Raw genomic sequence first — 16,894 nt, 5'->3', positions numbered from 1 at the left:
GTCAGTCGCCCTGGCCGCGGCGCCACACCTCTTCCGTGCAGTCAGCGCAAATAAATAGGTAGCTACCTGCAGGGGGGGGGGGGGGCGAAGGGCTAAGTAAGGCCCACAGGGCAGTACCTCTTATCTTATTTTTTTTCCTCAGAGTTTTATATAGCGCAAACTTGACCCGAATCGGGTATCATCTGTGCTTTACATAGCACCAGTTGCATTACATGAGGACACATTCATTTTTGTTAGGCAGGCACGGGGTGATTAAGTGATTTGCCCAGAATCACAGGATGTTCAGCATCATTGCTGAGACTCTAACCAAGTTCCCCAGATTCGATGTTGACCGCCCTAGCTGTTAGGCCAACTCCTCTCCCTATCTCCCAGTGGATGCAACCAGATCACCTTCCCCAGCCCCGCCTGGTCTATTTTAGCTCTCTAACTAGGATTCTCAGGGATCCACCGGAGATCAAGGTTCTCGTCCCCCTATTGCATTCCCAGACCTATCCTTTTTAGACCTGGCCACTAATTAACTTATTCTCAGAGCCCCAAAAAATGCCAGCCTAAAAGCTCCCCCCTACATTGGTATTCCTCAATAAGGGTTCAACTTAACACCATGTGCTGCACCAGCAAGCAGGAAACATACCTGCTCCTTTTAAATTTTGAATGCATGCTGAATTCTGGTAATAGCATTGGTGCTCCGACTCCTTCTTTCTCAACGCAATTAGAGTCACTGCACAAACTTGTTTGCAATGACAACCTTGCACAACCCACCTATTTAAAACCCACTCTCTTTGCGGGTTCTTGACCTGTACCCTTCTACCTGAGTACGGGCCAATGTAACGCCTATCGATTTGCGCCTGCACCCCCATACTCTGCTACATTTCCTGTCCCTATTGCATGCCAGCCCCTCACCATCTGACTGCGTAGTATAGATGCTGTGTCGCCATGCCGATGACCCCACCATGGCGCAAGTCGTCCCCTTCCCAACTTCTGCTACTGTGCACCAGAGAGCAGACAAGTGGGTGGGAACAGGACGAGAACAATATGTACAAATAGCTGCTCTTTCTTGAATAATTGGAATGCAAATATTCTTAAAACATTGTAGCCTTTTTGTGCTCTAAACCATTGTGTCTATAACTTTAGGTACCGCAGCACACTCGTTAGATGACAACTTCCATAACCAGTTTAACTGCCATGGCTATAGGGCGGATGAATTGAGCTTAACTGAAGTAACCTGTAACATGCCCTCATTTGCAACGTGCGCCTACTTTGCCGAATTGAGCAGACCTTTGCACAGGCAGTGGTATTGCTAAACTATGACAAACAAGGTAATGGTGAGAAATCCGGTTTGAGTGAGTGTTTGTCCATTATGCATCTGCTACTGAGTACTTTGCTTCGTTTTGGCTGAGTTAAAATTGTCGCTTGCGTCACATTTCAGGATATAGGACTGTGCTATTTCACTTGGTTCGCTGCCAAGAGCTTAGTACATTCATACGTATTTCTTTACATTTGTGTTACCTGACTGCAGAATGTAATGCGACTGCAAGCACCATTATCCAGTATTTGGGTGTCTTTCATAGATTCACATGCCTGAATCATTCCCCGTCGTCGAGACGGGAGCCTCCGGTATATAGAAAAGTAATGTCCTAGAGACATACATAGAAAAGAATAGGCCTAAGGATCCCACCTTAGTGTCCTATCCACGTCCTTTTGTAAAAAGGACCTAAATAGAGTAGGCCCAAGGGTCCCACCTTAGTGGCCTATCTGTGTCCTTTTGTGAAAAGGACCAAAGTAAAGAAGCCAACCAATCAGCTACCACCTCCTTCTAGAACCTTCCTGTCAGGAGCCCAAGTCTCTCAGATTTTCTTACGTTGTGCTAGGGAGTCTCCACCTGAGTTCTCCTCAGGATTTCTACTTCTTACTCTTTAAAAACGAATTTTCAAACTTTATTACATTATGGCTGATACCCAGAAAAAGGGTCTCTTCAGAGCCTGTTCCTCGTGTGGAAAGGAAAGGCTCCATGTGGAGGACAAACATGAAACCTGCCTGTATTGCCTCTACCCTCACCATCTAGCCAAGGACTGCAAAATATGTAGGACCTTCTCAAACAAGACCCTCAAAGACAGAGAAGGACGCCTGCTACTGTGGCTGAACAGACTGAAGGACAGAACAGACGACTTGGTATCAGAAGACGGTGAGAGTGTGTCTGGTACCTCACAATTTTCCTTGAAGAGGCCAAGGGTTACTTCCCCTAGCCCCTCAGACACCCTTCCTAAGAAGACTCTCAAGAAGTCCTCAGAGGGCAAAACCTCAGTGTCTGGCAAGGATCTTCCTATCGTCAGGAAGCAGCCGCTGATCTTGACGACAACAGCGTCGAGTATCTCCTCAGCGCACAAAACTGCGGCAACGTCGACAACGACAGTGTCGACGACGACAGCATCGTCGACCTCTTCCTCGACGACGAAGACGACGTCTTCATCGACGGCGAATATGCCAGTGTCGTCAACCATTCCATTTACTCCATCGAGGACGAAGATCTTATCGTCGACGTCGAAGACGACGTCGAAGTCAAAGCCGACGATGATGGTCCCGTCGACGAAGAATACGTCGACGACGAACAAGTCGACGACGGGGAAAATGCCGTCGACGAAGGACACGTCGACGAGAACGCCGTCAACGGGGATACCGTCGACAAAGGGGAAAATACAGTTGACGAAGGTGATTTCGACGACGACACCGTCGACGAAGTCGTCGACGGCTTCTGGAAAAGCATCGTCGTCATCGGCGCCGCTTCCGACAACGACTGCAGGAAAATGGAAAGAGTCTGCGTTACTCTCTCATGCCATGGATACCCTGCCGCCACAGACATCCCATGTCGTCATTCAGGTTACGAAGAAACCAATTACGCCAGACCTGTCGTCACCCAGTAAGGTGCAAGAGCTGCCTCCAACCTGTCTATTACAAGGCGAGGAGTCGGAGGAAGAGCTGTACACACAAGCCACAAGTCCATCAGACCTGTTGGTTAAGTGCCAAAGCACTGATGAAGAAATAGAGGAGGTGGAACATGTGGAACATTCAGTTCACACTCAAGTCCGCACAGAGGTTACACCGATGGTGTGCTTACCAGCAGCTATTGTATCAGACCTACAATTTCTGATCCAAGATTATAAGCAGCGGTTCCCGGAACAGTCATCTACGCCTGTACCTACTACTACTGTACAAGCACCCGCTCCTTTGGCCCGACGCCAGCCGCCACCACTGGCGCTCAGTAGAGAACAAGAGCCAGTGCAGGAAAATTACTCGTCTGCTGACGAAGAAGGGGACCAGGAAGAGGGCGAGGTCCGTGGAGATGAGTCTGACCCAGATGTAGATCAAGACTATATCGCTTCTTCCCCGGCCTCCCCAGAACCACAGTCTTCGGAATCACCACCCGCAGACATTGGTGGATTCCATAATCTTGTAGAGCGTGCAGCCAAGCGATTCCATATGTCTATGGAAACTCAGGAAACCGAGTGCTTCCTGTACGACTTCAAGGAACCAGCCAAAAAGACAACCAAGTCAATTCCCATCATTGACTTTATATGGAAGCAGGGAAAATTATTTATGCAAACACAAGCCTCAATCCCAGTAGTGGTTCCCAGGCTTGAAAAGAAATACAAGGCGACCTCATCAGCGCCTGCATGCCTCACAGGTCACCCCAAGGCAGATTCTGTGGTAACCCAGGCGGCGCAGAAAAATTCTCGTAACCCAGCATCGCCTTTGTTAGCACCACCTGACAAGGAAGGCAGAAAACTGGACACGATTGGCAAGCGCTTTTCCACTACGTCGGCCATGACGGTAAAGGTGGCAAATTCCATCGCGCTCCTGGGCCGCTACAACCGACAGCTTTGGGCAGATATTGCGCCCTACCTATCTCACCTGCCAGGAGATGTAAAAGAGGAAGCCCAATCACTCCTCTTGGAAGGCCGCCTCTGAACTCATTGACTGCGCAATGGATGTCGCACTAACCGTGTTCAGGCAACTGGCAGGTGCCGCTGTACTCAGAAGACAAGGCTGGCTCAAGGCCACCTCTTTTCGCCAGGAGGTCCAGACGAAAATTATTGATATGCCGTACGATGGCCAACATTTCTTCGGGGAGAAGATAGATTAAGCCTTAAATACTATCAAGAAGGACACGGACACTGCCAAAGCCCTTGGAACACTGCAATTCCGGAACCAGTCCTTTCGTGGAAACAAAAACAGAGGACAATCTTCTTATAGGGGCACATATCAGAACAGGTCCTCCTATTCATACAGTCAGAACAGAACGCAATACCAACCGCGACAACAACAACAAGGACGCCAGACTTCCTACGGCAAGTCTAACTATAGAGGGAAGAACCAGAAAAAACCCGCTGGCGGCCGCCAATGACTTGTGTCAATGGCCCATCCATCCACCATCGAACTTCTTCAAAATTGGAGGAAAACTCACACACTTCCTCGCAAATTGGAGATTGATAACATCAGATCGGTGGGTGTTACAGCTCATTCAGTTCGGACATTCTCTGGAATTTGTCACAATTCCCCCGACAACACCACCCCCCAAGAGTTCCCACAGGCACCTACGATTGGTTCTTCAGGAAATCGCTTCCATGATGCGGAAGGGAGCGATAGAGAAGGTTCCACCTGCCCACAAGGGGAAAGGTTTTTACTCCCACTTCTTCCTGATCCACAAAAAAGGGAAAAAGTGGAGGCCAATCCTGGATCTAAGGGCACTCAACGTGTTCCTAAAGAAACAGTCGTTTCGTATGGTGACACTCCAGGAGATCCTGGGACTGTTGGAGGAAGGGGACTACATGATGTCCCAGGACCTGCAGGACGCCTACTACCATATTCCTATCCTCAAAGGTCACAGGAAATACCTCAGGTTTGCTGTAGCGGGACAGCACTACCAATTCTGTGTTCTCCCGTTTGGCCTCAAATCTGCTCCACGGATATTTACCAAATGCCTCTCCCTTGTGGCAGCCTTCCTTCATCAACAAGGACACCAGGTCTCCCCATACCTGGACGACTGGCTGGTAAAGGCACCATCTGCGACCGGTGCAGCCAAATCCTCCAGCGCCTGTCTGGATATTTTCCAACGTCTAGGTTTGACCCTCAACCACGAGAAGTCGACACTGAAACCCAACAAAGTCATTACATTTCTTGGGGCGACTCTAGATACGGAACGCGTCAAGGCTTTCCCCTCTCAGGAAAGGAAAGTAAAACTCATCTCCCTGGCCACATCAGTGGCATCAAGGAAGACTTTACCGGTCCGCCCCTTCAAGTCCCTCCTCGGCATGATGTCCTCATGTATCATGCTCATTCCCCACTGCCGCCTCAAGATGCGCCCACTCCAGGAGGAACTAACGAACCAGCGGACACAAAGTACAGGATCATTCGAGGACCGCATTCGAGTCTCTCGAACTATGGTCAACCATTTACAGTGGTGGAGATCGCTCAAACACCTGTCACAGGGACTACCGTTTCTGCTTCCCGCAGAGCCACATGTAATAACAACGGACGCATCCCTAGCAGGCTGGGGAGCGGTCCTCCAAGAACTCCAGATCAATGGCAAGTGGACAAAACAGGAAACCCAACTCCACATCAACATATTGGAGTTAAGAGCGGTCTTCCTATCTCTACAAGCTTTCCTACCACGCATTCGAGACTCCCCAGTGCTCGTCCGGACAGACAACACCACAACAATGCACTACCTGAACAAGCAGGGGGGGACGCGATCGCTCTCACTATCTCGAGAATCGCAAAGCGTCTGGAACTGGCTGCTGCAACATGGGATAACACTGAAAGCGGAATACGTCCCGGGCAAGGACAATGTCTTGGCGGACGCTCTGAGCAGAGAGGGGTCTCCATCCCACGAATGGGAGCTAGATACGGAAGTGCTGGAACACATCTTCGCGGAATGGGGGACGCCGCAAATCGACCTTTTTGCCACGAGACAGAACGCCAAATGCCCAAGCTTCGCAAGCAGGCATCACCACTCAGGAACCCTCGGAAATGCATTTTCCATCGCATGGCGCAACGTCTTTGCGTACGCCTTTTCGCCATTTCCACTAATACCCAGGGTTCTCAGGAAGATGAAGTCGGAGCCCTGCACTCTGATTCTGATCGCTCCATTCTGGCCGAGGCAGCACTGGTTCACGGACCTTCACCGCCTCTCTGCCCAGCCACCTATTCGCCTGCGCCAACATCCAGCTCTGCTCACAATGTCCCAAGGACAGGTACATCACCCGAATCTGAACTCTCTAAAATTGTCAGCTTGGCTCCTGAATACCGGGAATTCAGACACCTAAACATCACTCAGGAGTGCAGAGACGTCCTTGCAAAGGCTAGAGAGGAGAGCACTAATAAAACTTACTCACTAAAATGGAAACGGTTTTGCTCTTGGTGTGCGTCCGAAAGCTTACATCCCTTCCACATCACTCCACAGCAGCTGCTACCATACTTATTACATCTGGCGCAATCTGGCCTTGCCCACGCATCGGTCAAAGTGCATCTGGCGGCGATCTCGAGATTCACCAGGACTTCTACAGGTCCATCCTTGTGGGCAAACAGACTTATAAAACAGTTCCTTAAAGGTCTATTCAGGTCCTTCCCACGTCCAAGACCGATCCCTCCGCCGTGGCACCTCAACGTGGTCCTTCACCAATTAATAAAGCACCCCTTTGAACCCATCCATAGGGCGGACATCAAATTTCTCTCATGGAAAACGGCCCTCCTCCTGGCTTTGACTTCTGCCAGAAGGGTCAGTGAGCTGCAGGCTCTCTCAATTCAAGATCCTTTTATGCAGTTCAGGGAGGACAGAGTCATTTTACGAACTAATCCTCGGTTTATTCCGAAAGTCCCCTCGGACTTTCACCTCAACGAGCCAGTGGTACTAAGGTCATTCTTTCCAAATCCTACCACTGTAGCCGAGAAAACTCCACATTCCTTGGATCTAAAGAGATGTCTTAAGTTCTACATTGACAAGACAAAACACTTCCGAAAATCATCTCAACTCTTTATTGCCTTTAGTAGACCACGGAAAGGCATGCCCTTATCAAAACAAAGCATTTCAAGGTGGATTTCCTCGGCGATCACCTTTTGCCATGACAAGGCCGGACAGCCCTTGGACTCAAGAGTCAAAGCTCATTCGACAAGAGCCATGTCCACGTCCGGAGTCGGACATTGCTGAATTTACTTGCCGAGCCTGAACGCTAACTCCAACTGTTCGGGGCCACTACATTGATTGAATTGTGGTCACCATTTTCGGACCGAGTGAGGATTAGTTCCTGTGATCTACTCGGACAAACGATTGAATTTTGAAACATTGACTATAGCTTTTGGCTATTTTTAATATTGATGCTGCTAGCACTTTGTGGCTCTGACTCACAGCAATTTTACAAACGCTGCAATTGGATTTTCTAAAGCTCAGTTAACATTTTGTCCTGAGGATGACCATGTATTCATGACAACGGTCGAAACGCCGTCGACGCTACTGTGGCCACTAATTAAGGAGGACACATTGTTCTGTGTACAGGAGTTTCTATATGGTTTTTTAGAACTCTTTTGTTTATGTAACCTCTGTGTGTTTGCCACTTGTTTGGTTTTCTATATGTTTTCCTAATGTTTTTGTTACACCGACAACAAATCTGAGCTTTACATGTGACGCTACTGTGGCCACTAATTAAGGAGGACACATTGTTCTGTGTACAGGAGTTTCTATATGGTTTTTTAGAACTCTTTTGTTTATGTAACCTCTGTGTGTTTGCAACTTGTTTGGTTTTCTATATGTTTTCCTAATGTTTTTGTTACACCGACAACAAATCTGAGCTTTACATGTTTTTAAATTTCAATAAATTTTGTATTTTTCTATAATCACAGGTACATCCTTTCACTTTTCGTTCATGGGCCGAATGAATTCCTTTACTGTTATGAATTGTTAATGTTTGTTGTATACATTTGAACCTTGTTTGCAGAAATCAATATAGCCCCTGGTTCAGGTGGTTAGGGCTGCCCCTGTGGTGGTAAATATGTCCACGTCTGCGGCACTGTTTGCTGGAGTGCCGGTATTGGACATCGGCAGAGCAGAAGTCCCCGCATACCTTCACCAGGCACTACTGCCTGGATACTGAGCTGATGAAGGATGCAGCAGTGGGCTGAGCAGTGCTTCGCCATCTATTCCAGTGAGGTGAGCCTTCCCACATCCCTCCATCCTTTACTGGTATGCACATTCTTTTACTGGTATTTACATGACAATGCATTTTGGTGGTTAACAGTCGCATGATATGTATTATCTACAGACTCATATATGATGTTCCATCAAAAATGTGCATAATATATTGATTGCTACTCTGATTCAGGCATGTGAATCTATGAAAGACACCCAAATACTGGATAAGAAATGCGTTACTTACCTGTAACTGCAGTTATCCAGTATTAGTGTCTTTCATAGATTCACATGCACCCTCCCGCCTCCCCTGGAAGGACTCACCTATCTCTCTAACAAGTTTACGCCTACCTAGCTTGGTGCGTACGAAAATCTGAGAGACTTGGGCTCCTGACAGGAAGGTTCTAGAAGGAGGTGGTAGCTGATTGGTTGGCTTCTTTACTTTGGTCCTTTTCACAAAAGGACACAGATAGGCCACTAAGGTGGGACCCTTGGGCCTACTCTATTTAGGTCCTTTTTACAAAAGGACGTGGATAGGACACTAAGGTGGTATCCTTAGGCCTATTCTTTTCTATGTATGTCTCTAGGACATTACTTTTTTATATACCGGAGGCTCCCGTCTCGACGACGGGGAATGATTCAGGCATGTGAATCTATGAAAGACACTAATACTGGATAACTGCAGTTACAGGTAAGTAACGCATTTCATCCCAGACAACAAAAATGCATGTATTCTGTCAGGGGCCATGGACTTGTCTTTGGCCTCTTTGGGCGATACTGACACCTAGGGGCAGATGTATCAAGCCTTTTGCGACTCGCAAAGGCCGAAATTCGCAGAATTTCGCCCTTTGCGAATCGCAAACGGCCTTTTTGCATGTTTTTGAATGTATCAAAAAATCGCAATTTAAGGAATCGCAAAAAATTGTGATTCCTTATTTTGCCATAGCATTTAAGGAATCGCAATTTTTGCAATTCCTTAAATGCTATGTATGTAGCAATTTCAAATTGCGAATTTTGGTTAAGAAATCGCAAATTACCACCAACTTGCTATTGATGGTAATTTGCTAATTCTTTTAATAAAGCACAATTTGTCATTTTTTAAGGTGGCATGTGGCGCACACACATGCCCATAGGGCATGTATGTGCGCCATATGCACACACATGTACATTTCAGGGGTGCAGCAGGGTGTCTTTAAGACACCCCTGCACCCTTGGAATAATTCTCAAATTGCGATTAGCAAATTGCGAGTTCGCAATTTGAGAATTACTGCACAATCATTCCTATGGGCCTCCTGGCCCATAGGAATGAATGGGAAAATATTCCTTAATTGGATAATAAGGAAGATTAAGAAATCGCAAAAAAATAGCGATTTTTTTGATACATGCCATTTTGCGATTTCTAAATAGCGATTCCTTAACAATCGCTATTTAGAAATCTCAAATGGCTACCTTGATACATCTGCCCCCTAGTATCTTTCTGTTTGATGATACGAGTCATTCCACTCAGCATGAGCTGACAGTCTCGAGTTGCCTTTGCCATCACTCATCCCTCTGCCCTTTGTATTCGCACTCCATCCTCCTTAGCTGTCGTCATTTGGCTACAGACGTGTAGACCCTCTAATGCTATGTACCCCTCATATCCTCTGCACTAATGTCATTATGTCGGAGTCTAACAGATGCAGATTCGTGGTCTGGTGCAGTCCCTATTTGTGTGGATCCTACTGGAACCCCTCTGCCTAATGTGCGTGACCCAGGTATATTGTATTGTATTGTAATTGCATTTATATAGCGCTTACTACCCCTGACGAGGCGTCGAAGCGCTTTTTCGGCAAGTAGCACGCTACTCCGGGACCCAAAGAGGATTAGAGTTGAATTAGTATTGTGAAACATGCAAGTACATTTTAAGTGGTGGATAGGTTAGTCAGTTATTTGGATTTAGAATGATAGCAGAAGGATAGAGTAGGACAAAGGTTTGTATTTATTTATCGCTCGCTTGTTGACGCACGCCATTCAGGGAGCCTATAAAGGATTAGTGGTGAATTAATATGGTGAAATATGAGGTAATTTCAGTGGTGGGTATTAGTCTGTTACTTGGATAGAAGGATAGCGGATGGATAAAAGGGGAAGAAAGATTTGCATTCATATAGCACTTGTTACCCCTGATGGGTGTTGAAGCGCTTTTCTGGCGAGTAGCAAGCCACTCTGAAACCCATAAAGGATTAGTGTTGAAAATTAGTATAGTATAAATATGAAGTAATTTGAGTAGTAGATATGTTATTCAGTTATTTGGGCAGTATATTAGTATAGTTGAATATGGAGTATGGAATTTGTCCCGCACACTTGACACCCTTGCCTGTGACTCCATGCAAACTATTACCAACTGTACGAACTGCTGCTGACTGAGTCTTGCCGCTAAGGGTGGAAGAAGCATGTCTCTACCCTTGTCGCTTCCATAGATATAACGTGCATGTACCTGCCAGAATGACTCCTCTGACCATTATTTTTTGATTCCTGTCCCCGCTATTATACATGACGGCACAACTTCTGATGGGGTGGCCTTTAGTCCTGGATTCCGGAGAACCCTGATTGACTAAGTTGTGTGATCCTATACAATTGCTTGAATTTTTTCTCTTACCTTCATATGACCTAAGGGCACCATCAGTTATCTGTGTATAAAGTTGTTGGAGCATAACATAACTTGTGAAGTGCAAGTGCTCCTGTACTCATGTGGGCAAAAAATAAGATATTTGTTACCCCGCTCACTGATACTCATTTTAAAACCTCAGGAGGATGAATGTTGTTAGAACCCAACGGGGTTATCTACTATGACCAAGGGGTCGGACGCACCACCAGACCCAGTAGATAAATGGGTCCCTGTTTTCTTTGCCATTGCCATGACACCTCCTGTGCCCTTTGAACTCTCCCTTTAACCAGATGCATTGGTGAGTGAACCTCCGCTGGTCGCACTAGTTAATACAGTGATTATTTAACTTAAGTCCAAACACAAGACCCGTCGCGTTTGTGCCCACTCTGGAACTAAGTTGTCTGCCTGAGACGTTCATTCTGTGTCTTCTTATAGCTATCTGCCAGCATGGAAACTCTTTGCGTGTGAGAGAAAACACTTTTAATCAGCGTTATTACTTTTATCCTCAAATAGCTGTTTCTAAATATCCTCTGAGTAAGAGTGATGTGCAACTTCCAAAGCTAATGCATTTTGCCTCCTTGACATCTAATTGTGAGTTATTCCAATAAAAGCACACTGAGTTAACCAAATGTTAAACGCAGAGTTAAAAAAAACTCATAAATAACATATGCATTTATTAGATCGCTTCGATTTGTCCCAGCTCACCTCTCTGCACAAACCATACCTTACAGTTCTGCTCCCAGAATGATGGCGGGATCAGCTGGACTGGGAGATGTGATTTGATGGTCCTGGGAGAAGGCATGGCCTCTGCTTCTTCGAGACCTGTGAGAGAACACATGGGTATAAGAGCCCTAATTATAAATCTATGCTGATTGCAAACCAGGCAAGTCAGTCATTGTGAACGTAAACAGGAAGCATATGTCAATATAATTTATCGTGTTGCAATGTCGAACAATATTTGTTTATTCATTTAAGGGTACCTTATTTCAACTTATGCGTGCTGTTATGTTAGTGTGATTCTGATTATTAATTTAAAATCATTTAAGTGTACCTTATTTCAACTTGTGTATGCTGTTGTATTAGTGTGGCAGTGATTGAACAACGCTTGGGCCTGGTAGTGTTACCTCCAGTTCAGTTAATTTCTTGATTTCATTAACAGGGGATTGTTGTGTATCCCTAGATTTCTTATTACAGACATTATTGGACGGTAAACCACTGGCTGCTTTTTTCCCATTAATGTTAACCTACACAAGCTAAGCAAATACTGACGTCAAGGGAAGAGGCCCAGCCGATTGCAGCCTCCTCCAGTCTTAGATGACTTTGGTCAGCTAAGTTTTCGAAAGAGAGAAGCCCAACTCTAGCTGGTATCAGGAGTGGGAGCTAGTAGCTGGGAAGCCAAGTAATAACATTGAACACATTTGTTTGTATCCTTTCTGACACATGTTCATTCATGCTTAATGATGCATAACTTTCTTTACCAAGCTGTAAGGGTCCTTTGAGAATCCTTCTCTTTTTGATGCATACTTTTGTTGGATGTATGGCGTTACAACGCATACTTTTACAACGCCTACCTTTACAACGCGTTTTTTACCACGCATACCATTACAACGCATAGCGCTTTGGGGTGCTGGATAGTGAATAGTTTAATTTACTATTCCAACTCCAGTCCCCGTGGATAGTAGGGAAGGTTATTGGATAGTAAATTAACCTATTCCTTATCCTAGAGCGCCCCCCAGAGCAATGCGTTGTAATAGTTTGCGTTGTAAAAGTTGCGTTGTAATGGTAGGTCGTTGTAAAAGTTTCGTTGTAAAGGTTGTATACCACTTTTGTTCTTTTGGGGAGAGGGGTTGGCCTAACGGCTAAGGCGCTCGACCTCGGACCTGGGAAACTTGGTTCGAGTCTCGGTAACGATGCCAAAAACCCCCTGTGATTCTGGGCATATCACTTAATCTCCCCGTGCCTAAAAAAAAATATGAAAGTGTGTCCTCATGTAACGTAACTGGTGCTATGTAAAGCGCTCTGATAACTGATTCGTTCGGTTCAAGTTCGCGCTATATAAAACTCTCTAAAAAAAAAAAAATATGTGATAATGTGTCATGCAGCTACAGCACAAAAGAGTTGGTAATGCTTTTACTTCCTGAATACACTGTGTAGGGGTACAGCCTTGCAAAGCAGTAGGTTTTACCTTTCGCTACTACAGAGTACATACCTTGGGCCATTTCACAAAGGTAAACTGAGTTGAAAGTCTAACTTTACACCTTTCGGTATTCACAAAGGGCATTTACGAGTAGTAAAGTTAGACTTTTGTCTCAGTTTAACTTAAGTTTTGGTCTTAAGTTAAACTGAGACAAAAGTCTAATTTTAATAAAATGCCCTATGTGAATATCGAAAGTCGTAAAGTTAGACCTTCGTCTCAGTTTACCCTTGTGAATCGGGCCATAGATTAGTATCTCCCCGCTTGTAAATAAAAACAATCCTTGTCCCACATTTTCCATTTCATTGGAAACAATTCTGCAAACTTTTTAAACTAATGTGCTTCCAAGTTTTCTCTGTATTTTCATTGTACAAACTTATGCAAACTTTTTAAACGATTGGCTTCCAAGTTTTCTCAGCAAGTTCATAAGAGACATTTATGCAAGCATTTTAGCCAATAGATTTACAAGTTTTAAACAATAGGGGTTTTGATTGAGGATTTTTTTTCAAATCAAGGTTTTGTATCATTTGGTCTAGAACTGTAGAAACGTTTGAATGCCATCAGTATCCTGAGTGAACAAAGTTATAGGAGGGGTGAGTGGGAAGTCCTGCATAAAGCCTTTAAGTGTATATCTGTAAAAATATCCAAAATTGTGACGCTGAGGCAAATTAGCTGCAGAGCTCTTAGGAATGTATGTAGCATGTGTCATAGTATGTATATGTAGCGAAAGGCTAGCAAACTCTCCAACAACAATGATCAAACAGGTACTAAGAAATTGTAAAGTATTTCTTGTTTATGTGTTGCAAACATTCTTTATTTTTAATAAAATTCCCCTACACAGGTTGTGTTAAGGAAGCTTTATTACGATACAAGAGAGGCCAGAAGCTTCAGAAGCCCTGAACCTCTGTTTCAAAGGGCTCGAGTCCAAAATGTATATTTAAAGAGGTCACTGTGAAAACCTGTATATCTGGGAAAGAGGCGTATTCACTTTGCAAGCCAGCCAGGAGACCAACCATTGTTAATGCAAACAAATCTTTCCAGGAAAAAAGCTGTTATAGAGCAGCTGTTATAGAGCGTTTAAGCAGAACTTTAAAGTCTAAGATCTGGAGATATTTCACAGCCTACAATGCCTACCGATATATGGATGTTCCACAGGCTTTTATAGATATTTATAATGCCTGTGTCGGGAGGAGCCGGGGCAATAGAGGAATACCAATCATGCAGGTACGGGACGAGACATGTCCCTTTAACCCGACCAAGAACCAGCTGGAGGCGGAGCCAGGGACTCTGACGCAAGACCTCCGGGACCTATCAGGAGGAGATGAGAGAGAGTACGCCGGGTCTACACAGCGAGAGGACGCGGGAAGTCTGCTGAAGCAAAGCAGATCCGAGGAATCAATCGAACCTAGGAGCGTAGAAGGACTCAAAGGAGGGTCCGGAAGCGGAGGCAGAGCGGCGGCTCCAACGAGCAGAGAAAGCGTCGGCGAAGTCCGACACCGCACCATCTCCCGCCACCCCCACGGAGGAGGGTGGCTGGAACAGGTACGTGGGCGCTTCCTGGGGTTTGTACAGCCACAGGGAGGGAACGGGTAGGCCGACGGGCAGTCACTGCTTCGGTATCTTCGGGGATTTTCTCACTCCATGAAGACGCGGTGTTCCTTCCCTTACGGCCTGTCTTTCCCTGACCCCACTGCTCATTTAAGAGCCCTGACGCCTGACCTTGGTTTTCTTTGTTTTGTTTTGTTTTTCTTCTTTTATTTTGAACCTACGCCTGAGACGCGCCAGCTACAAACTTTCCGTGGGACTAAGGATAGAGACCGAAGCCTACCATTGAAATTAAAATACGCCGGTGAACAGAAGAGAAAGACTCTTTTAACAGGACATTGGAACTGTTCCATCTGGTGCGAATCATACAAATAAAGCAGCTTTGTTTTCCTTATCACAAATACCAGTGGTTTATTATCCAGAGTGGTGGGACGAACACTAGGGCTTGGGTCCTATGACAGTCAGTTATCAATCAATCAATCAATCATTTGTAGAGCGCACTACTCACCTGTGAAGGTTCAAGGCGCTGGGGAAGGGGGGGAGGGAGCAGCTACTGATCAAACCGCCAAGTCTTGACGAGTCTTCTGAAGGTCAGCCGGTCTGCCGTAGGTGGATGGGGAGGGTCTTCCATGTCTTGGCGGCGAGGGGGGAGAAGGATCTGCCGCCGGTGGTTGTTCGGTGGATGTGTGGGACAGGGGCGAAGGCGAGGTCAGCAGAGCGGAGCTGGCGGTTGGGGGTGTAGAAGGTGAGTTGGTTGTTGAGGTATGCTGGCCCGGCGTCGTGGAGTGCTTTGTGAGCGTGGGTGAGGAGCTTGAAGGTGATCCTCTTGTTGACGGGAAGCAAGTGCAGGTCATTCAGGTGGGCGTTGATGTGGCTGTGGTGGGGGAGGATGAGGAGTGCGGAGGTGTTTTGTATGCGTTAAAGTCTCTTCTGGAGTTTGCGGTACAAAAGGGGGGGTCTGAATCAATCAAACACTCACACTCAGTCAAAAGATCTGGGTTTGATCCATCACCGTTCTTTAGCCCACTCTGCCACCCCAGTTCAGACATGGCTATATGCAAATCAGTCTGACCCTGTGCCTCATGGGAACAGTCCAGCCCGAACTGCCAAGCCACGTCTTCCCTGGACCGGAAACAAGCTTCCGAGGACCGGTTTCTGGCATTACAGCCGTCTTCAGCCCGGCTTGCTTGAATCCAGTGGCAAAGTGAGCAAGGGACTCACGTCTGAGCATACCCTGCCACAGTTATGGCGGCCAAAAGCGGTACAAAAGGGGGTGGTGATGGACGGAGCATTTGAATCAATCAAACACTCACACCCAGTCAAAAGATCTGGGTTTAATCCATCACAGATCTTTAGCCCACTCTGCCACCCCAGTTCAGACATGGCCATATGCAAATCAGTCTGACCCTGTGCCTCCCGTGTAGAGGGCGTTGCCGTAGTCCAGCCTGCTGGTGACATGGCCTGGGTGACCGTCCTTCTGGTTTTGGTGGGGATCCATCTGTAAATCTTGCGATACATAGGGAGGGAGTTGAAGCAGGAGGAGGAGACGCTGTTGACTTGTTGGGTCAGTGACAGCGAAGAGTCCAGGATGAACCCGAGGTTGAGTGCATGTTCGGTGGGTGTCGGCGCAGTTCCCAGCTAGGCTGGCCACCAGGAGTCATCCCAGTCCGAAGGTGTGAGAAGTTGGCCTGGTATATGATGTCCACTATTCTAGTGGGCTACTTGAATCAGTCCAAACAACCCTTATTGATGGTAGGTTGCAAAGTCAACCTTATTGAAATCTATCCTAATGGTAGCTGTGGAGAGCAGCCTTCAGGCTAAGACTTAGAAGCGAGTTAAGCAAGTTGTTTTACCATTTATAATCGCTTGAATGATCAAATGAAAGCACACTACACAAGGTATATATCAAATATATATGTATTTAATCGAAACACAACCCCTCTGGTCTCCTTATAAGGTCAGAGGTAAAAGTACAATACAAGGAACTTAATTAGCATACGATAAGTTGCACAGTATACGTTATGCCCAAGGGGCCTCACAAACCATATACTAAAATAGTGGTATAAGAAGCATGTGAGGGTTAGAAAGCAGGCCTAGGGCCTCTAGAACCGCTGGGGCTACCAGGAACCACCCAAGGTAGGGACGCAGGTGGCCCACGGGGGACGTGTGCAGTGTCTAAACACAACTGCGGATCACCCTTGACTTTCTATGGAGAACAAACAAGTTACAATTTTAAAGATTAAGGGCACCTAGAGGTGAACTACGATGGAACCCATTTAGACTTAGACACTTCGAGAGTCAAGACCCATGGGAGCACCGGAGTACTCGAGTTACC

At 46.2% G+C, this 16,894-nt stretch overlaps 1 protein-coding gene across 3 annotated transcripts in view; it reads right to left on the bottom strand.

The window, feature by feature from the left end:
- The window catches only part of LOC144768564 (sulfotransferase 1C2-like), a 789,435-nt gene that overhangs the window by 365,564 nt on the left and 406,977 nt on the right, over nt 1-16,894 (bottom strand). For all 3 annotated transcript variants that reach the window (XR_013598577.1, XM_078652337.1, XM_078652336.1), the window contains exon 5: nt 11,545-11,642. Coding sequence is in view for 2 of the 3 variants with exons in the window: in XM_078652337.1 (XP_078508463.1) it covers nt 11,545-11,642 (98 nt within the window). In the remaining variant the exon portion in view is untranslated. The remainder of the gene's footprint in view (nt 1-11,544; nt 11,643-16,894) is intronic.

This window comes from Lissotriton helveticus, chromosome 7 (genome assembly GCF_964261635.1).
Source record: "Lissotriton helveticus chromosome 7, aLisHel1.1, whole genome shotgun sequence".
Taxonomy (NCBI): domain Eukaryota; kingdom Metazoa; phylum Chordata; class Amphibia; order Caudata; family Salamandridae; genus Lissotriton; species Lissotriton helveticus.
This window is presented reverse-complemented; position numbering and strand designations above follow the sequence as displayed.